At 40.2% G+C, this 22719-nt stretch overlaps 1 protein-coding gene across 1 annotated transcript in view; it reads left to right on the top strand.

The window, feature by feature from the left end:
* The first annotated feature begins 2830 nt into the window (after positions 1–2830).
* The window catches only part of LOC124596280, a 63953-nt gene continuing 44064 nt past the window's right edge, over positions 2831–22719 (top strand). Inside the window, exon 1 of the mRNA XM_047135369.1 lies at positions 2831–2882. Within this exon, the coding sequence (XP_046991325.1) occupies positions 2855–2882 (28 nt within the window). The 5' untranslated portion in view covers positions 2831–2854. The remainder of the gene's footprint in view (positions 2883–22719) is intronic.

Raw genomic sequence — 22719 nt, 5'->3', positions numbered from 1 at the left:
TATGTAACTAAAGCTGTACAGTAGGTGGTAGAGTCTCTGTAGTCACGTAAATTTCTTTTATCTGTCTTACTCGTTTCGAAGACGTTTCTCCTATAAAAAGAATTCTGGACATCTACCCACACCACATATATCTGCTTTCACACAGCTATATGTTTCTTTGTGACGAACTTCTCCGTGGTCACCCGCTGTACTTCATTGTCAGAAGCATCCACTCTCGTTACCTCCATCATCCGTAAACATGTTTCAGGCCCCTTAGACTTTCGGCTTCTGTTTCCCTCATAGTGTACATGCCATGTCTTGTTAATCAATTCACCTCCAATAACACCACGAACAAGAAGCCTTTCTTATTGTCAAAGCACAAAAGCGATTTCCAGGAAAGCGTGACACATGTAGCAGGGCAGTCGATATTAGGTAATGGGATTTTCAGGAGAATACGAAACTGGTTGATTCAGCAGACGCCGCTGCTCAACGTTTGCGAAATTTAAGGTCTTCTACAGAACAGTAACAAGAACTGGGATCGTCAGTTAAGTAAAGGATTTTACATATATTATACAGTTATATTTAGGAATTAGTTCTCACAATATTTAACATCTACATACGTTCTCCACAAGCCACCTAATAGTGTGTGGTGGATGGTCCATTGAGTACCAGTGCTCTAGCAACCGTGCCCACTAACAGATATAGACGCAGTCTACAATAGAGAAATCACGAAGAGTAGACTGGAGTTTAAAGGAATTGTCAGGAAGAACCAACGCTGAAAGAAGTGAAATACTACTTGATGATAATGTGTGTTTGGTTCTCTGAGACTCTCGACATGGCCGTAATGAATGCTGTAGTACCCAGATCAGCTGAAAAGTACTAATCCAGAAGTTGGACCGATGAGACGAAAATCGATGACACACGCGTCTGGACCAACCTGAGAATTTAGCAGTGGCCGAAGTTTCTCTCAGTATGGATCACAATGTGACTTCCAAAAGTGCCGTAATTCTCTCGTTGATGTCATAGTACATAACGTAATTAGAGACGGTGTAGATTTGTAGCTCATAAAACTTGTGAACAGAGGCATAGGGATCCAAGTTATCACTGTCTGGGATCTAGTGCTGACAATACTAAAGTCAAGCGGCCACTAAGGGGAATTATTGGTCATATAATGAATAACTCTTGGGTGGAGTCTTCAATTTTGGGACTACAACGGCGAGGATGGTCACATACCAGCGCAGATGGGTATTTTGGCAGGCCGTTTTCGAAAGGGGGCGCTGGAGCGACGCAAGGTAGCAACGACATCCAGTGTGCATGCGTCCAAGTCTTAGTATATCTAACGACAAGAGGCGTAGCAATCGGCCACCGAATCTGCTGCTTTCGCACCTGTGTGTTTCCTGCTTATACTGGCATAAAAAGGAGGCTTTCGTCATAGTTCAGCAGTTTTTCTGTGCATCTGAAGATGTTGGTCATTTGCGACGAGTTGGGGATTTGACGGCGATATCTGACGTTTGCCCGAGAACCTTTTCTACAGTATAGTTTTTAACACTAAAGTTTGCCACTTAATTAAACACAAGGCTTAGAGACGCTTCTTATAATGGTCAGTCATTGGAAAAGTAACTCTTAAAGTAATAACGTAGAAATGCATTAAGGCACAAGATATGCTAATAAACTAAACGAAATAGTAGGATGCTTCAAGACCAATTACTGAGGCTGTTGAAATATTATCTGTGTAACGCTGTTTAGGTAAAGAATAAACTGAGCATTAGATCTTGTTACGAAAATACGGCGCGATGGTGTGAAGAGGTACAGGAGGTACTCATTGTATTTCATTACTTATTTACATTAGAATGACATACGACGCGAAAACGTGAAATAGACGTAGTTATGAAAATCTAAGCCAAATGGTGGAAATATCACAAAGTGCAAAAATGGGTGTCACGTTTCCGAAACCCTCTTATTGTCTAGCACTGCGAAGCATATGTAAGTGTAATGAAAATGAAAGTAACTGTCAAATACCGATTTGCTGACGCTGTCTTCTGTTGACTCAGTGTTGATGAAGAGTGTTTTTTAATTGTGCGGAATTGTAACAACGCAGAATGTGGTCCCAGCAATTTGGAATTGTTCCTTGCGATGATTAACTGAATGGGAAATTCTCATCAAAATTAGATACTTGGATTAGATACGTTCTGCAGCTCGGGTATCCGCAATTGTTAATCTGGGTCGAGTTAATTAAATCGTTTGTCCTCTATAAATACAGACTGGCTACCAAGTCATTACTTCATGACTACCAGAATTTTGAGCACATTGTAACTAAAAGCCTGCAAACCAGCGACGGACTCAACAAACCATTTTATAACACGCTATTATTAATAAGGAATTAGTTCAAAAATGTTTGTGACTATCTAAGGGACCAAACTGCAGAGGTCATCGGTCCCTAGACTTTCACACTACTTAAACTAACTTATGCTAAGAACTATACACACACACACACACACACACACGCACACACACATGACCGAGGGAGAACTCGAACCTCCGACGGGAGGGGCCGCACAGTCCGTGACATGGCGCCTCTAACAGCGCGGCCACACCGCGCGGCGGGACTCAGTTTATCGCTCCATCACAGGTCGTTTGATTTCAAAGGACAGTTCTACTGAAACATTGTCTTATACTTGGATTGATATCTGCGTCTGCACTTGTATTTGACGGCACGAGACAGTCAGCTTGTACTGAAATGAATCAGTGGTACTGGAAGGTTATCTACAACCCACGTGCTGAAACGACATCGCATATCAGCGGCGCGGCAACGCTATAAAAGCCAATAGCGCCATCTAGCCGCCGTGCGGAAAGCTAATATTGACTTCCAGGCGCCATGAAGCTCGGCCTACTGCTCGTCGCAAGTAAGTTTCGGTGAGAAAGTGCCGCTCTCTCCTATAACCAGCCGTCTAGTAACCAGATATGGGAGCAATTTTGTGGGTGCTGTATGGAGTATCAATACACATCGCAATATAATAATTGGTAACCGATAAACACTAATTTTTAGGATCAATTTTTTAAAAGCGGAATCAATTTATGATAACATGTGCTTAAATGAGGACTATACTTAAAAATATTTTAAGACACCATATCTCATAAAGGAAAACAACTTTCGCGAGAAATGAATTGTACCAGAATTGAGCTGTTAAGTATAAAACAGTACGGCTTCGGCAACCGAGTACTTCGTTTGAAGACTTTGGCGAGCAATGCAGTATACCGATTAGACGTGACAATTTATATTTTTCGCTGTCGAGTATTAAAAGGAAAGTAAGTGCATCTCGAGTTTCGCAAATAACATGGTGATCTAGAAACACTGAAACTTTGCTCAACACCTCTTTAAGGCCTTATTCGTTTTGAAAAAGGAAAAGTATTAAAGTATACCAGAGCTCTGTCGTGTCAACGTCCTACGCAAGCGTATACCCAGAACAAAGATAATTAGATGTGAGAAGAGGAGGAGCGGTAGACGATGTGAAGAGTAATATCTTACAAAACAGAACTCAAACCAATTGAGGAACTGTGTTTATTAATCAGCTGATTCCTTAATAGGTACTTATTACTTAAAATTTATTTTACTTTTATTTGCACACACTCTTTTGCTGTCATGCAGGTAAGGGTCAGTTACATGTTAATACTTTCTGTTTCCGCATTTTGAGTAGTTTTTGACAGCTTATAATAACATGAGAAAGGGCTTTGCGAATTAACGTTGTAATACAGGGTTATTACAAATGATTGAAGCGATTTCACAGCTCTATAATAACTTTATTATTTGAGATAGTTTCACAATGCTTTGCACACACATACAAAAACTCAAAAAGTTTTTTTAGGCATTCACAAATGTTCGATATGTGCCCCTTTAGTGATTCGGCAGACATCAAGCCGATAATCAAGTTCCTCCCACACTCGGCGCAGCATGTCCCCTTCAATGAGTTCGAAAGCATCGTTGATGCGAGCTCGCAGTTCTGGCACGTTTCTTGGTAGAGGAGGTTTAAACACTGAATCTTTCAAATAACCCCACAGAAAGAAATCGCATGGGGTTAAGTCAGGAGAGCGTGGAGGCCATGACATGAATTGCTGATCATGATCTCCACCACTACCTATCCATCGGTTTTCTAATCTCCTGTTTAAGAAATGCCGAACATCATGATGGAAGTGCGGTGGAGCACCATCCTGTTGAAAGATGAAGTCGGCGCCGTCGGTCTCCAGTTGTGGCATGAGCCAATTTTCCAGCTTTTCCAGATACACGTGTCCTGTAACGTTTTTTTCGCAGAAGAAAAAGGGGCCGTAAACGTTAAACCGTGAGATTGCACAAAACACGTTAACTTTTGGTGAACTGCGAATTTGCTGCACGAATGCGTGAGATTCTCTACCGCCCAGATTCGCACGTTGTGTCTGTTCACTTCACCATTAAGAAAAAATGTTGCTTCATCACTGAAAACAAGTTTCGCACTGAACGCATCCTCTTCGATGAGCTGTTGCAACCGCGCCGAAAATTCAAAGCGTTTGACTTTGTCATAGGGTGTCAGGGCTTGTAGCAATTTTAAACGGTAAGGCTTCTGCTTTAGCCTTTTCCGTAAGATTTTCCAAACCGTCGGCTGTGGTACGTTTAGCTCCCTGCTTGCTTTATTCGTCGACTTCCGCGGGCTACGCGTGAAACTTGCCCACACGCGTTCAAACTTTTTTTCGCTCAGTGCAGGCCGACCCGTTGATTTCCCCTTACAGAGGCATCCAGAAGCTTTAAACTGCGCATACCATCGCCGAATGGAGTTAGCAGTGGGTGGATCTTTGTTCAACTTCGTCCTGAAGTGTCGTTGATCTGTTATGACTGACTGATGTGAGTGCATTTCAAGCACGACATACGCTTTCTCGGCTCCTGTCGCCATTTTGTCTCACTGCGCTCTCGAGCGCTCTGGCGGCAGAAACCTGAAGTGCGGCTTGAGCCGAACAAAATTTCATGAGTTTTTCTACGTATCTGTAGTGTGTCATGACCATATGTCAATGAATGGAGCTACAGTGAATTTATGAAATCGCTTCAATCATTTGTAATAGCCCTGTACTATTGGAGACTTTAAGATACTCAAGTTATCGGACATTTTCATCTATATAATACTTTTGAGATTCCTCGACAAATGCACCTGACATATGACAAAATCACTTACATGTTCTGACTTTTTTCAAAGTGATACACATTCAATCAGAGCTCTATATGATGAAGGGGGATGCCTTTACGCTTTACGAATATTGTAAATGAGGATTCACTGGAGACCAGCGGTGGAAGAGTGCCTGATAAGCGCCCTACAGTAGTGGATGGTTAACTAGGATTTCGAAACCGGAGTACGTATTATCCAAGAACTCCTCAATTATCCTCATAAGATTGAGAGGGTCGATTCTTGGAAGTAACAGAGATCGCTAAGGGTCCTTAAGTGGCTAGCGGAGGTGGATATCGGGTTCGATGATCGCGGGCACATTCTCTTTTCGGAATGAAGTACATTGTAAAATTACAAGACGAAAACAATAACCAGATGTTCGCATTGTCCTTGAAGTTCTGTTTTCTGATCAGCAGAGCAATCGCAATTAATTGCATGTTTTGACAGTCTCGCCAGCAAGCTGGAGACAGTTCTTTATTTTTATTTTTTTCTATTTTTTGACTGAAAGTGGAGCTCTTGTTAATGAGCATTGTCCTCACCACAAAGTAAATATTTTCCAAATACTTACTATGCCGTCGTCAGGTATTACATACTAATGACATCTCATTACCAAAGGTCCCTATTCCATTTTAAACATAATAATTACGTAAGAGCGTATGGCGATGAGAAAAATCAATTAATATGACAATTAGAGTTGGCCACGCAACAAACGTATTTCTAAATTCTTTCTTTTCATATCAACCAACAGGAGAGGCAGTGACACCTCATGATATGAATCCATCTCTACAGCAAAGCTGTTGGTGCTGCCTTTTCAAAGCCCATTTATGAAACTTTGGGGAAACTTGAATAAATTGGATCCTGAAAGGGCAGCATGCAAAATCAACTTGAGTGCAGTGAGGCAATGTAATCGATATTGTCAATCAGTTGGACACTACCCTTCTCTCTCTCTTTCTCCCTCTGTCTCCTTCGCTCTCCCTCCCCATCTCTCTTCCTTCCGTAGAGATAGGCCCGTCTGATGCACGCGAAACTACACAGTCATCGCTACCTTTAAATTTTCTGCAACTCCCGTTGGGCACAGAAATGATCGTCGTCGTCATTTTTCTGATCGAGACTGGAAGAGGGTGACAGGTGCAGATGTGTTGAAATGAATCTCCTGATCACTACACTGGCGCCAAAATCATATCTCAGATTCCAAGCGTCTTCGTGGCATATCGTGAAGAAGTATATTTTAGAGGAAGCACAAGTTAGCAACCATTGCTTTCAATCGCAACGTCATCGACAGCACCGACAAGACATTACGCTTTACACTCACTTCTTCCAAACAACTAGAAAGTCTTGCATACGACCGTCAAGAGACAAAATAATAATACGAGTGGAAAATTACGACTGGTCATTTGGCCAGGCATAAAATTCCTACAATACTGGAACGTGTTAGACTGAGGGTTGGAAAAGAGTCCATTCTCAGAGTACGAAGGTAATATAGGCACAAAGAAAATCTTAAAGAAAATTTTGAAATAGCTTTTGCAGTTCGTAGCCTTGACCAGTGGCATCTATAATAACAGTATTGTACATGCTCATCAAAACCAATATAAAGTGTTTCATTTCAAAGCATTCGTTAAAGATGTATATCTCTACGTCCGACGTATAACAACAGTCTGAATAAAAGAAGTAAGTGATATCGGTGAGAACGCGCAGTGGGATTTCCAGTGCAGTCGTTCCCTCTTCTCTATTCACTGATGCTGGCACAGAAGAAAATCGACACGCCCTCATATTAGCTTTTAGATATAACAGCGATATCAGTCTAAAATTTGGTCTTTGTTTTTATAACACGTTCATGGAGAAATAGCTAATACCCAACAGTGCTTCCATAAGTATGAAATCACCCTCCATCTCGTACTATACGCGTACTTATTGCACCTGACGCCCTTGATAATCCCTTTAGTGTACTGAATTATGAACCGAAAATGTGTGACTTCTGCCCACCGGGAGACTGAATGCCGTGAGGTGGTATTGTAGGTAAGGAAAGTACGCAGGTTTTCCAGGAACACTCTGAAATCTCGTTAAGAAAAAATTCGATACGTTACGCCGTTTACGACTTATTTAGCACTGAACTTGAACAAATACAAGCACTGGCCTCAGCTAAAATGTGACAATGCACAGATACCTGTGGGACCGTGACTTAACCACTTTTTCAAATCATCATTACCATTTAAAATCTGCTTTTTAAGGAATAGATAAATTTAAGTTACTTGAGAAAGAGCTACATTTGTTATGTCTGAGAAAACCAAACGAAGCACATGTTTGGCGACAGTGTCTCTGGCGGGTTGCTTGAACATGTGTGCGCGAAGACCGGATTACCTAGCTTCAATGTTAAATAATTTTGAAACGGCGCACGTAGGAATTTTTTTTTTCTTATAAGTCATTTCTCAACATAACTTCCCCTGCATACACTTACAAGCTCTTAAGACGTTTCTGACAAAGCTTTATAAGCGGAGCAGAGACAACTAATTATTCTAGTGACGATAATAGCCGCAAGTTGGATATCCACTAACGGAAGCGACTTAAACAAAGTGCATAGTGTCGAGACTCGGGACTTGGGTACAAGCATCTCGGAAACAGTGAAACTGGTCGGCTGTCGTGAACATGGAAAGTGGGCGAGAGACGGCAAAACTTGTAGTAGGCGACAAGGAGTGGGATGCCTTCGCCTCAGTGCAGAGTGCACAGCTCGGTGGTCCGCCCTCTGTGTAAAGTAAGATGATGACAGGAACTACTGTGGTAGTGCAGCCGCAAGTGTTTCGGAGAACACTGTTTTTGAAAGCTATCTCAGCAGTAGACGATTTCTCCGTGTGTTGACCTAACGACATTCTCAATACATTCGTAGCGGTTACGGGATCATCCATCGAGACTGGAACGCGGACCATTGGAAACGTGTCACCTGGTCATGCGAATCATGTTTCTTGATACAACAGATCCATCGTGTTCAGATATATTTTCATATAAGCTAACTGCTGTTCGCGGTATGTTTCGCGAGGCGGTCACAGGACATCGAGAACAATATTGTGCATTGGGGGCATTCATATGGCCTTCCACGGGCACTGAGCTAATAATCGAAAGCACCGTCACAGAAGTGTACTTATTTTTCTTTACTTTCTTGAGTCATCAGTCTTCTGATAGTTTGATGCTACGCTCTACAAATTCTTTTCCTGTTTAACTTCTTCATCTCAGAGCAGCACTTGCAATCTACGCCTTCAAGTATTTGCTTAAATGTTTTCCAATATCCGTCTTTCTCTGCAGTTTAAACTCTACAGCTACCTCTTGTACCATCGACGTGCCAGCTGATGCCTTTTCGTCCTGTCCGTCCATCTTGTTATTGTTTTCTCCGGCCGTTATTGGCTATTTAGCTGCCTAGGTAATAGAATTCCTTAACTTCATCTATTTAGTGACCATCAATCGCGATGTTCAGTTCCTCGCTATTCTCCTTTCTACTACTTCTCACTAGTTTCGTCTTTCTTCAATTTACTCTTTAGCCATATTCTGCAATCTTTAGCCTGTTCATTCGGTTCAACAGATTCGTACTACTTCACTTTCATTGAGGATAGCAATGTCAACAATGAACCTGACGTCCAGAAGTTCTTTGCTCATCTCAAGGGAAGCTAAGTTACTTTTTGCCAATTATTAATTGGTGTAGCGGAATTGTTTGTAGAGTAATTTCTACTGTTTAATCTGCCGCCATGCGTGACAGACGAAGATGTTGTCGTGGATTAGGGTAAGCGTCAGGATTGTGGGTTGGTGTTTCACTGGGGTGACTGTAGCGGCGAAGCTGTTATACTGCCTTATGAGGCTCGCCAATGGAGTTGCAGATTATGTAGCCGTGACAAGAAAAACGTGAAACAGGGAAAAAGATTTGTGCCCTTCAGTCTGAGCTAGGAATAGGGTACTTCGAATTAGACAGGTTTAAGAGGGAAAGAGACAAGGGGGGGCTGGGAAAAGGTAACAAGTTGTAGACAGGAGGAGATATCCCCAGAAATCACTTTTCAGGTTCCAGTGAGCGATCAGTTTGATTTATTACCTGAAGTAGATGAGCTTCAAACAGTTTTTGAGCGAAGTATGGTGCAGCAGACTCGTAGTAACAATTGTTATGCTAGGTCGGGAGTAAAGCAGAAAGAAAAGAATCCTGCTGTTAGGTGGCAGTCATGAGAGAGGTGTAGGCCAGCTGCTACAGGATAGGCTAGAAGTCGAGTACCAGGTCCCAAGCATTGTGAAACCTAGTGCTAAGCTTAGCCAGGTTACAGAAAACCTAGGAACCTTGTGCAAAGATTTTGATGGTGAGGAACATGTTCTTATTGGAGGAAGAGCAGGTAAGAGCCTAGCCGGTAGGTGTGACCTGGATGCAATAGGAGCAGCAACAGCTCACACTCGTGTGGGGTTTGGGGTTTGTGCATGTTCTGCAGCGCCATGACCAGCCCTATGTTAATACGGCTGTCATCATCCGTGTAACAGCTGGGTGGAGGGGGGGGGGGGTGTTACTGTTGGCAGAAACTAAAACTCATATCTGTGGTGTGCCTGCTGATGCAATTGGGAGATGGGGATACACTAGTCATGGCCTGCCCCTGAATAGGAGGAGGAAGGTTAGGTTAGTGGATCTTCTTGCACAAAATGTAAGGGGGGCCACATGCACATAAGACAAAATATCTGTCTTTACTGGAGTCAGAGGGACACCTTTTTTAGGTTAGGGTCAGGTTACAGACAGAGATTAAGGAGATTAAAACAGAACAGTGCCATAATGTCTGTAGCAGTATCCAAAGAAATAAAATTTGTGGGTTTCATCAAAACATTAGAGGTTTGAAAAATAAGATAGATGAGCTTCTTGTACGCCTAGAAAATGGGGTAAATTCTGAGAGTATAGATGTTTTGTGTCTCTCGAAACACCATGTAACTACAGGGATGGAGAAGTTAAATTTAAGGGATTACGGATTAGCATCTTATTCATGTAGAGTCAACATGGAAAAAGGAAGATTTGCTACTTATATAAAAACTGGACACAAAGTCAAAAATATTTAAAGAAATTGTTTTCGTGAAGATCATATCCTTGAAGCATGTGCTTGTGAGTTGCTGCTGCAATATATTTCTATAGTAATTGTAACAATCTACAGATCCTCTCAAGGTAACTTTCAGCTATTCATAAAAAATCTACAGGCATTATGAACGTACCTGTCAGACAAAAGGAAGCAGTTAGTGGTCTGTGATGGTTTTAATGTAGATTTCTTAAAAGATACGTATAGGAAACATGAGCTCGATTATTTCTTTGGTTGATTCAATCTAGTATCTGTTGTAAATTATCCAGTGCGAGTGCAGCAGAATAGTAGGTCACTTATCGATAACATTTTCATAGACAGTGCTCATGCAGAAACTATTAATGTGTACCCAGTTGTTAATGGGCTGTCTGACAATGATGCACAGTTAATGGAAGTAACACATATAGCACCTTACAGGCTTGAGACAGGTTCTTACAAGGCTCATTGATGCGAACAGGATACAGAGTCTTAAGAGCAGCCTAGATGAGGAAGAATGGGATGAAGAATACACAGAGAATGATGCTGATGCCAAATTCAGTTGATTCCTCCTCACATTTGTCTCAATATTTGAGAGTTGCTTTCCTGAAATGTTACCCAAAAAGCCACTACAAAGTCAAGTAAGCCATGGAGTACTAAGGGAATTAAGATATCATGTAAGAGGAAGAGGAAAATGTATGTACAGGCCAGAGAAGTCAGGATCCGACGTTACTTGCTTACTACAAAAGATACTATAATGTTTTAAGTAACGCCATTATGAAGTTGAAAAGCTTATGTGTTCTGACAGAACAGAAGATTAAAACTATACAGAATATTGTCAAAATCGAGATGGGGCAGTCTGACAGTGCACAGCATACCACAGAAATAAAGCGAAATGATGATGTTGTGAGTGATAATTCACAAGTTGGAAGTAATTTTACCAATCACTTTCTGAATGTAGCAGCAAAAATAGGATTAAAGGGTACAGTTGAAGAAGCAAACAATATGTTAAAAATGTCATTCCCCAGGACTTTAGGCCTTTACAAACAGCACCAACATCCCCCACTGAAATTAAAGGAATTATAAAGACACTGTACATCAAGAGCTCATGTGGTGTTGATGGTATCAAACACAATTTTGAAGTGTTGTTCTAATTTAATTAGTGGAGTCCTTAATGATATATGTAATGCTTCGCAGGCACAGGGAATTTTTCAAGACAGATTGAAATACGCAATTGCCAAACCTCTTCATAAGAAAGGGGACAAGAGTGATTTAAATAATTATAGACCAGTCTCATTGCTGACTTCACTTTCTAAAATATTCGAAAAAGTCATGTATTCAAGAGTAGTCTCACATTTAAGAGAAAATAATTCACTCAGCATGTCACCGCTAGGATTCCGGAAGGGTTACTCGACTGAGAATGCTATCTACACATTTACCCATCAAATAGTACAAGCCCTAATTAACAAATTATCGCCACTTGGTATTTTTGTGCTCTTTCCATGGCATTTGACTGTGTGGATCATGTTACACTCTTAGCAAAATCAGTTTTTATGGAATTGAAGGCTATACACACAGCTGGTTTGAATCATGCTTAACGAACGGAAAGCAAAAAGTTGTGCTGAACAACACAGATAACGTTCGGAGGGTGGTAAATTCTAGTGAAAGGGGAGTTATCACAAAGGGAGTCCCATAAGGTTCCATTATCATCTGCTGTTCGTTATTAATGCGAATGACCTCTCACTTAACGTTCAACAAGCAGAACTAGTACTTTTTGCAGAGGACACGAGTGTTATAATAAATCCCATTACAGAAAAAGCAGCTGAAGATATTGTTAAGGGTGTCTTTCAAAGAATTATTAAGTGGTTCACAGAAAATGTACTCTCCTCTAATTTTGAAAAAAACTCACAATATCCAGTTCTGTACACCGAATAGAGTCATACCGATAATTGATGTAGCATATGAACAGGGCTCAGTTAACAGGGTAGATTTCTCCAGATTTTAGGGTGTTCACATTAATGAAAACTTTAACTGGAAGAGGCATATCACTGAGTTTCTCAAACAGTTCTGTTCAGCTTCTTTAGCTTTTCATATAATCACTAGTCTTGGTAATAAACAGATCAGCCTCCTAAAGTACTTTGCGTATTTCCACTCAATAGTGTCTTATGGAATAGCTTTCTGGTGTAACTCACCGCTTAGATACAAAGTACTGACTGCACAAAAGAGAGCAGTGAGGATAATTAGTGGTGTTCACCCAAGGACGTCATGTAGGCACCTATTCAAGGAGTTAGGTGTTTTAACTGCACCATCAGAGCACATATATTTGCTAATGAATCCGTTATAAATAATCCATCATAATTCGCAAAGAACAGTGATGTTCATACGTACAACACTAGAGGGGAAAATGACCTTCACTCTGCCGGCCTCGGTGGCCATGCGGTTCTAAGCGCTCCAATCCGGAGCCGCGCTGCTCCTACGGTCGCAGGTACGAATCCTGTCTCGGGCATGGATGTGTGTGATGTCCTTAAGTTAGTTAGGTTTAAGTAGTTCTAAGTTCTAGGGGACTGATGACCTCAGCAGTTGAGTCCCATAGTGCTCAGAGCCATTTTTTTTTTACCTTCACTCTCCGTTATTGAAGCTGTCATTTGATCAAATATGAGTACATTATTCAGCAACAAAAATCTTTGATTATTTGCCCAACAACATAAAGTGTCTGGCAGGTAGCAGATCAAGTTTAAATCTAGCTTAAAATCATTTCTTTTGGACAACTCCTTCTATTCCATGGATGAGTTTCTGTTCCAAAATTGGTGAAAAACAAACTGTACCTCTAAATGTAGTTGCTTGTGTAGAACTAAACGTTTCAGTGTTATTAATATTAACGCTATTCATGTGTGAATATATATCTAGTAATCTGACTTTTTCCACACCACATCGATAAAGTAATCGTGAAAATGATCTACGGAACATGACAAAACTAAACTAAATTTATCATTGATGTCCTTCCACAATGAATTTTAACTCTACTCCTGTACCTGTCTCTTAATTCCATCCTTGCTTCTTCGATGAGTAGATTGAATAGGAAGCGCGAAACCTACAACCATGCCTTACAAATTTTTAATCAGATCACTTCGTTCTTGGTGTCCCACTCTTTTTATTCCCTCTAGGCTCTTGCACAAGTTGTGTATTACCCGTCTCTCGCAACAGCTCAGCCCTACTTTCTTTAGAATTTCGAACATTTTACATTGCCGAACGCTTTTTTTCAGGTCGACAAATCCTATGAACGTGTATTGACTTTTCCTTTGTCTTGCTTCCATTATCAACGGCAACGTCAGAATTGCCACTCTCGTGCCTTTACCTTTTCTAAAGCCAAACTGATCGTCATCTAGCACATCCCCAGTTTTTTCCGTTCTTATGTATATTATTCTTGCCAGCAACTTAGATGCATGAGCTGTTAAGCTGATTGTCCGGTAATTATCGCACTCGTCAGTTCTCACAGTGTTCGGAATTGTGTGGATGATATTTTTCCGGAAGTCAAATGGTACGTCCCAGACTCATACGTTTTACACACCAACGTAAATATTTTTTGCCGTTTTCCCCAATGATTTTAGACATTCTGATGGCAATTTATCCATCCCTTCTGCCTTATTTCAGCTTAAGTCTTCAAAAGTTCGCTTATATTCTGATTCTAATACTGGATCTCCTATTTCTTCTAAATCGGTACCGGTTTCTTCTTCAATCATGTCAGGCTAATCTTTTCCCTCGTAAAGGCTTTCACTTTATTCTTTCCACCTATCCGCTCTATCTTTTGCATTTGACAGTGGAACTCCCGTTGCACTTTTAATGTTACCACCCTATCTTTAATGTCACCGAAGTTTGTTGTGACTTTTCTGTATGCTGAGTCTGTCCTTCCGACAATCATTTCTTTTTCAGTTTCTTCACATTCTTCATACAGCCATTTCGTTATAGCTTCCCTGCACTTTCTATTTATTTCATGCTTCAGCATCATGCGTTTCTGTATTTCTGAGTTTCCCAGAACATTTTTGTTCATCCTCCTTTCATCGATCAACTGAAGTATTTCTTCTTTAACCATGGTTTCTACACAGTTACCTTCTTTGTACCAGTGTTTTTGTTTCCAAAATCTGTGATTGCGCTTTTTAGATATGTCCGTTCATCTTCAAATGTACTGCCTACTGAGTTATTCCTTATTGCAGTATCTATAGCCCCATAGAAGCTCAAGCGTATCTATTCAGTCCTTAGTACTTACGTATCTTTGCTTTACATTGTGATCCGTGAATATATCTGTTACTGTGTATGCCCTGTAAACCAGTATGTGATTTATGAATCCCTATCGAACCGTAACGTAACGTAAATGAAATCTTCCGGGCCTCTCTCGACCTCTTCCCAGTATACGTCCATCTCTTATGATTCTTGAACAGAGTATTCGCTATTACTAGCTGAAATGTATTACAGAACTCAGCTAGTCTTGCTCCTCTCTCTTCCCTAGCGCCATTCTCCGGTGACCCTTTCTCCTACTCCTTCCCCTACAACCGCATGCCATTCAATCATGACTGTTAGATTTTCATGTCGCTTCAATTTCCTCAAATACTTACTCTGTCTTTTCATCTTCAGTTTTGGACGTCTTCCTGAACTATTGTCGTCGGTGCTCGTTTGCTGTCGATTCTGATGAGAGCAGCCCTATCAATGAACTTTTTACAGTAATTCCCTCTCTTGCCTGTCATCCTATTCATAATGAATCCTCCTGCGCTTGTCCCATTTTACTGTTGATATTACCCTATACTCGTCTGACCAGAACTCATTGTCTTCTTTTCATACAACTTTATTGACCCCCACTGCATTTAGATGGAGATTTTGCACTTCCCTTTTCAGAATTTTTAGCTTCCCCATCACGTTGAAGCTTCTGACATTCCACGCCCCGACTCGTAGAGGTTATCCTTTCGTTCGTTATTCATTTTCGCATATGCTCCTGTTCCTTGGTAATCTCCCCCCTGTGGACCGAATGATTCCCGAATCTGTTGGCAGTGGAGAGATCTACATGACACTTTTTTAAAATTGTGGGCCATATGTCTTGTGGATACACATTGCATGCCTTTAATGCAGTGGTTTACATTTCCTTCTGCATCCTCATCCCGTTGATCATTACTGATTCTTCTGCCGTATACTGCGTGAGTATTATTGTGGACCATCCTTAACCTTTCTTACTTGACGTCGTCCCGGACGATGACGGCAAGGTAAGTGCCTGTGTCAAACTGCCATGCCATAAGCGTACTATAACGATCTGAGGAGAATGGCAGTGGATGCTGATACAATGGCCACCTCATATGAACCCGGTGAAACACGTCTGGGATGCTACCCTACGCCAAGTCGGTACCCACAGTCCATCGGCTCGTAATAAAATTAACTTGCGTGAGCTTTACGTGGACATCCTTGTGCCTTGTGACTCCGGAAAACTATCAAGTACTTCCGGAATCCATGTTAGGCAGAACCTCTACTGTAATGCGTTCCAGAGAAGGACCAACGCGCTACTAATCAGATGGCCGTAATTATTTGGTTATTCGGTATGTGTTTACCACCCAACTTTTATCTTTTGTTTCCCATTCCCACAACTTTTATTTGTTATTATTTCTAGCTTATGTTGAGTCCATTTGTTTTTAACTACCTTCAATATTTTCCTTCTTAAATACTCTCCATTTTCCTCATTTACCTTATTTTTACAGTCAATTGTGGTACCCGGTAGGCGAAATTCTGAAACCTCTAACGTATTTCTATATTTGCATCTCCTCCTACGCTTAAGATTGATACTTTCCAGCGAAAACCTGATATTCATGCCACTGTTGCTTGGAAGAGAAGAAATGATGGTTTCGTTTTAACGTACCTTTTGTGACGAGGCCGTTACAGATGGAGCAAAAGCTTGGACTGAGGAAGAGTAGGAAAGGAAAGAAGCCGAGAATATCAAGGGTACCATGGTTTCATTCGCCCTATGCGAATCAGGAAAATCACGGGAAACTTAAATCTGAATGGCCATATGGGGATTCGAACTAATGTCCACCTGCCTGCAAGTCCACTGGAGCCCTTCACATGGTCACTACTTGAATATAATCTCTCTTGCTGGGTCGTAGACTTCTTTCACTTTGTTTACTGTGTTTATATGTTAAACAAAAATACTGTGGAACGACACATTACCAATATATTGAAGTCCAGATTCTTCCTCAATCATCACTCAAGCATCACCTTCAACTTCATTAGCCGAGTAGAGTGACTCAGTGATATACCTAAATAAGGGCGAACGGCAGTTCAAAACACTGTCAGACAATCCACATAAATCTTTTCTGTTGTTGTTTATTATTTTTATTAGTTATAGCAATGCCGTTACGTTCCCCTTGGAAAGTGAACCATTGATTTTTTTCATCTTTTCCTGTCATCAAGCTTCTGCCTTATTCCTAATAGCTTCGATGTCCATGTTAACTCTAATCCTCCTTTATTCTCCTACTTCATACATGAGTTATTCGACTTGCTGCTACACCACTGACATGTGCTGGAATATCACGATTTAGAACTAACTATAATTCTTTCCGACCATTTCTTAATTGTGCTTGATGTCTCGACAGAATCTTATAATGGTCATCTGTTGACTGCTATTTTCTGTTTCATTGAGAGAGGAGGGAGAGCTTCATGGAATAACATAGAAAATATTATAATTCTTACAAAAATAGTTTTCAGAAATTACCATTTTTTATAATATAATTGCAAATGAATATTAGATTTAGTACATTCTTACAATAGCTTCGACATACGCTGCCAAGACAATTCTCACGTCGTTTCTACTTTATTGTTACATTTAGTGAATCTTCTACAACATATTTGGCGTTTTATGTACAATACATTGCTGTTCCTTACATTGCAACATTGTAGTGTAACCATTCGGACACAAGAAAAATTAACTTACATGACTTACACCAGTAATAAACACAATTAAGGGTAATCGGTTTTTATAAACATAATATTAATATGAGGACCGTCATAAACATGTCATTAACTATCAAAGTGTCATATATAACGAATGGGCAGTTTTCCATATCAATGGAGAAGCCTTATTCCACAAACCTGCCGCTTTAGCTTCCTGTACTTTGATTTGTTATGTTGTCCAAGTTCTTCAGAATGATCCTACAGCACTAAATGTGTGTCAGTAGGTCGCCGAAGCACATTTAGTGGAGACTCCTTCGATCCGACTTCCGCTGCAACTCCTTTACTTGATGACTATTCCGTAATGAAGCAAAGTGAGGCCTCTAGTGGGGCATCTAATTACCACCAAATGATAGATCAAACGAAACTGGCGATCTGTTACAGCGGAAAGTGGTGATTAATGCGTATCAAGCGAAAGCAAGATGAAACGACGTACTTTTTTATCAGGATAATATTAAGTCGTCGGTTGCAAAGAAAATTATTATAGAATGCCAAATGAAATATATTTAAGCCGTATAATTTCAGGGCCCCTGACCAACGTGTAGGAAAATTCCAACCTCGGTTTCAGTCAAAATAGGGTCAGCATTCAAAGACTGGTATCTGTAGATGTCTGCTTGGTACAGTGATCACTTAAAACATCCTCTGTTGGTAGATGCTGGACCCTACTTTGACCGGAACTGAGATTGGATCTTCCTACATGTTGGTCAGTGGCCCTGAAGATGGCGTAATATAACGCTGAAACTGGCAGCCCAATAAAATAACAGCCTGGAAATTAAACGGTTGAAAAGTGATTGATTTGACATTCTGTGCTGAACAGACGAGCCCCGCAACCATCTCTTGAAAGATATATACAGAAACTTTATTATGCTTTGTAGATTTTGGTATATTAATTTGTCGTCTTCAGAAACCTACAAAATTAGCGATAATATAAGTCCTAGGACTTTGGCTATACATTTACGTTAAGCATAAAAAGCGTATTGCGGAAACTCACTTAGCATTGGTTTAGCAGACGTCAAATTCTTCTTCGTAGCAGCATAATGCCATGGTATCTCTCGAAACGTATAAATTGTATTTGATTATTGTAAACAATGACTGACAGTTTACAGTAGCTGACTCACATACAATATGTACATTTCTGGACATGCCATGTGTGGGGCGGCGGGTGGAATTTCATACTTCTTAATATAATGTTTGGTCTGTAATGTAGAAAAGATGCGTTTCCCGGCCGATTAACCATATGTGGGGCGGCGGGTGGAATTAATTGTTATTAAAAATGTTCCTATTATTTATGCTGTCTTTTGCCGTTCTCAACACTGGCTCTCTAACTACAATATTGACAACCGGAAAGTGATTAGCAAAACGTGAAGCCTGTAATTAGAATTCCTAGTGCCCACTTCATCTGAGAAATACACTTATAGCTACAGCTAATAGCTCTGAGGAATTAGGAGATGGTCTGGGATTCATAATCAAAAACAATCCTGTAAAAACGTGCGCTATATTCTGAAAGTCACAAAAAAAAAAAAAAAAAAAAAAGGAATCCTCACAATCTGAGTAACAGAGTAGTTCAGAGTCTAATGCGCTGAGGCAACTATAACTGTCCAAATTAAATGTTTAAGTGAATGCTCGCCATAATTTGATGATAATGTTCATCAAACGCCACGCTAAATAATGGTAGAATGTTTGTCCCGTGGCGGCAAGTGAAAATACGACATACGCAAACTGAAGATAGATCATTTAAGTCATCCCAGAATTAACACTTCACTCGAAAATGATTTCAGGGTGACGCGTATCCCGAGTAATTGAATACAGAATCCGAGGCTGTTTATAGCAATGACACCGACCCGACGCGACTCCTGGCACAGGTGGTGTGGTATTCAGCGTCTGGAGAGAATTGGGGCCTTTACTGTCTCGCTCAGCGTTCTTATATGTAAAGCCGCGGTGCGGACGGCTAAGGGAACGCCTGATCAAATCGGCTCTCCCGACTAGCTGCTGGGCTAGTAACTTTAACGAAACCGTCACAATTTCATTAAAGAAGAATAATAAATTTTATCTCTTGCTTTTAAGTTAATTTTCTTTCATGCAAACTTTGTTGTAGAACCACTCTGTTATTTTCGTGTGGTAATAAAAATTTTTACTTTCTTAAGAATTACGTACATTTAAAGAAAAAATAATATTTACGTGAACTCATATGAACTGGTTAAGAATATTAGGTTGAGAATTGAGTCCTTTAAATCATTCGGCCTTGGCATACACTTTCCAGATGCAGTGGGTTTTTTTGTTAAATATTTTTACTGAATTTTATCCCGGCACTAGCCATAGAACACAAGATTATCTCTATCAGCAGAAAATGTTTTAATTATTGCCAAGCCGACATTTATCACTGATCAAACCTACTTCACTATGCATTTGAGTTATTTTAAAGAACCAAACTGTTTACATTTCAATGTTAACAAACATTAACTATCTGCCTACGAATGCACAAACGTATAATTAATTCAAATTCTATCAGCCACAGGATCACTGAAAAAGAAGAACAATTTCTTAATTCACTATTGATTCTTATGCATCTGTTCCCGACTTACGGGTTTGATAATTTTTTAAATGTGCCGCCTCTGCTATTGTTGGTCGCGGCACAGCCCAGCAACACTGCTAAAAAATGCTGAAAAATTCTTAAAGAAATTTTATAGATGACGTGGGCAAGCTAATTTACATAAATAATTCACACTTTTGATAAACTCTAATATATTTAGATCAAACAACAATACAACTCACATTAATTCGTAACGCATCGTCTAATGGCGGCTAAGTCCAGACAGAGACAAAAGAAGTCTACACATTCGTAAAAAACTCTTTCACAGTGTCCTACCGCAATGACTTCTGAACAGAGAAGACCAAAGAATACATAATGCATTGTGCTTAAATAGTGTTGCTGACTATTAACATTTCTTTGCAAATTGACGATATTATTCTCTTCTGGCAACATTTTATATCTCTGCTATCGCAAATACTGACACATTTTACAATCACATAATAAATACAGAAAAATTCCTATCCTAAATACAGAGAAATATTACAACAAAAAATATAAGGAGAATAACAGATGTCTTTTACACCACATTCAGTAATATTTTTGTTCAATAATTACGATATATACAACTTGCCCAGAGCGGCGTATATGGTACAATTAAACTCTTGTTCTTTAATAACGTGAGTTTGCCAGGGAACGTTACATTGCCCCCTGGCAGCATTTGGCAAAGAGTTTTTACACTTTGACTCAATGGTGCCAGTAACGTTCTTTACACTTGTATATTTTACGGAGTGGCTCTTTTATTTAGTCCCAGGGTTATATAAGTTCATGGCTCCCCCATTTGGGCGTAGGCAAACAGGAAACCTGGGCAAAACCGTGCCAGAGCCCAGCCATCCCAGTTGGTTCATGGTCAATATTGTCTCTTTAGCAGTTATTCATTTGAATTAAATTAGCAGTTCGTCACAAACGGTTACACAATTACACAATATCACAGTCACATACAGTTCAACGGAAGTTTTTGTGCGTGACACTATTATTCTTGTGATACACTACAAGATCACTTGTCCTACATAGTAAATGTTCAATGTTTATCGAAATGAAGTCATTGACATGTTATTCAGTTTATGTGAACATAAAAAAAAATCAATAATGCTGTATTTGGTGAGCGGTGCGGAGTGATTGTTGAGCGGCGCTAGGCGCGGCGCGCTGACTCCATGTAGGTCACCGCCCCCGGCGTTGACAGCTACGGCGCGGAGGGGCGTGGCTGTCTGTCTGGTCTGCTACGGGCCTGCTGCGGCCTCTGCATAGCTGATGTAGCCGGATGCGCGTTGGATATCCGCTCGCCCGTGCGACGTCTTCTTGCAGTGCTCCAGGAAACATGCAAGAAGTTCAGAAACAGTGTACTATCCTTATAGGCATTTTTCCTGCTGTGGGAAAGAACGCACACAGTTAGTGGAAGTTATTACTCAGTAGGCCTTCACTAGTCTGGTTTGTACAATGTTTCGTTATCACAGTAACTCGTTTTATGGGCATACAATATTTTTCACCATGTCATGACTTGTCATTAGTCACACGCAAGTTTTCACCTTTGGACAAAATGTATCTCTGTAGTCAATGCGCTTTCCTAGCGTCCCTTGACACACAAAGAGTTAAAGTTTGACACTAGCTTGATCCACCGTGCGTTATCGGTTCACTGTTCGTGTCGTGCTAGTTCCTTGTCCATTTGCACACATGGCGATGATACAGTTTTTTATCACTTATACACAACTATTCCGTGACGTATTGCTGCAGGTTTAACAGTCACTGTCTGTCTCTGCCGCACAACACTGCACTTTTGTTTAAGTTCCTATATTTTTATTTACAATGTCCGTTGTACAATTTTTTTTTTTTTTTTTGTAACAGCACATTCGTAACTCTTTACCAAGGTGTGATATTTGCGTACATGGTAACAAAATATTAAAATTTGGTATTAGTTTGCCCAAAAGTCATCTATATTCGTGTTTGAGTAGGTTTTATTTGTGCATTCCAGCCGGATTCAGGCATATTGTTCAATAACTCCTTTGAACTCATGTCACACTTTACTATCAACATCCTACGTAGCTACAGTGTAGTCTCTGTAGGCAAAAATTGACTTGGACTGTATCTGGCAAGCTCTTTTTTACTGTTTGAATCTGCACATGCTTCAATTGAAGCTTCTTTGTGCGTAACTTTGCATTACATAGATTTGCAAACTAGTTTGCCTCCCGTGGTGCCCTCGGGTCACTACTGGGTGCATTATTTTCTCTAATAACATTGGTGAGATAATAAAGTTCTCAGGACCTCATATTATTGATATTATTCTGGGTTCGAATCTGTCAATCTGACAGCTACACATGTATACATACATACACATAATAGAAAAGACTGTGCCAAGAAATATTTCATATTTGGGCACATAGAAAATTATGTAGTACACTAACTAATTATTACTAAAATGTTCTTTTTGATTGAACTCTGTCACAGCTTAACACTACAAATAATTGCACTAATCAGATTATCTGTGCAAACATTTAGAGCATGTTCTAGATAACACAAATTAAAAGAGTACATAACACAAATATCCATACACATGAGAAAGTCAATCACATTCTTATAACTAAACACTTCTACACTAGTACATTATCTCTAAAGATCACACATCATTAATGTTCATTATTTACAAAAGAATGGTGTCCACATAGGAGTATTAGTCTTTTACTGTAGGAATGCTTTTACATCCTTACGCGGATACAGTCCCCGTACTCTCCCTGAGTGGGGATCTGCTAAGAGATAGCTACAGTCATGTGGCACACTTACTACTCTAAAAGGTCCATTGTACACCAATTGCCACTTGCTATTCTGTTTCAAGGATGCCGAGAACTTAGGATGATTGCGTAAGAATACCAAGTCCCCAACACTAAATTTTTGGTTATTCGTCACATGTCGATTAAATTTTTCTTTCCTTTTCTGAGCGCACCTG

Source organism: Schistocerca americana, chromosome 2 (genome assembly GCF_021461395.2).
Source record: "Schistocerca americana isolate TAMUIC-IGC-003095 chromosome 2, iqSchAmer2.1, whole genome shotgun sequence".
Taxonomy (NCBI): Eukaryota; Metazoa; Arthropoda; class Insecta; order Orthoptera; family Acrididae; genus Schistocerca; species Schistocerca americana.
The sequence above is the reverse complement of the archived record's forward strand: the minus strand, read 5'-3'. Positions and strand labels throughout refer to the sequence as shown.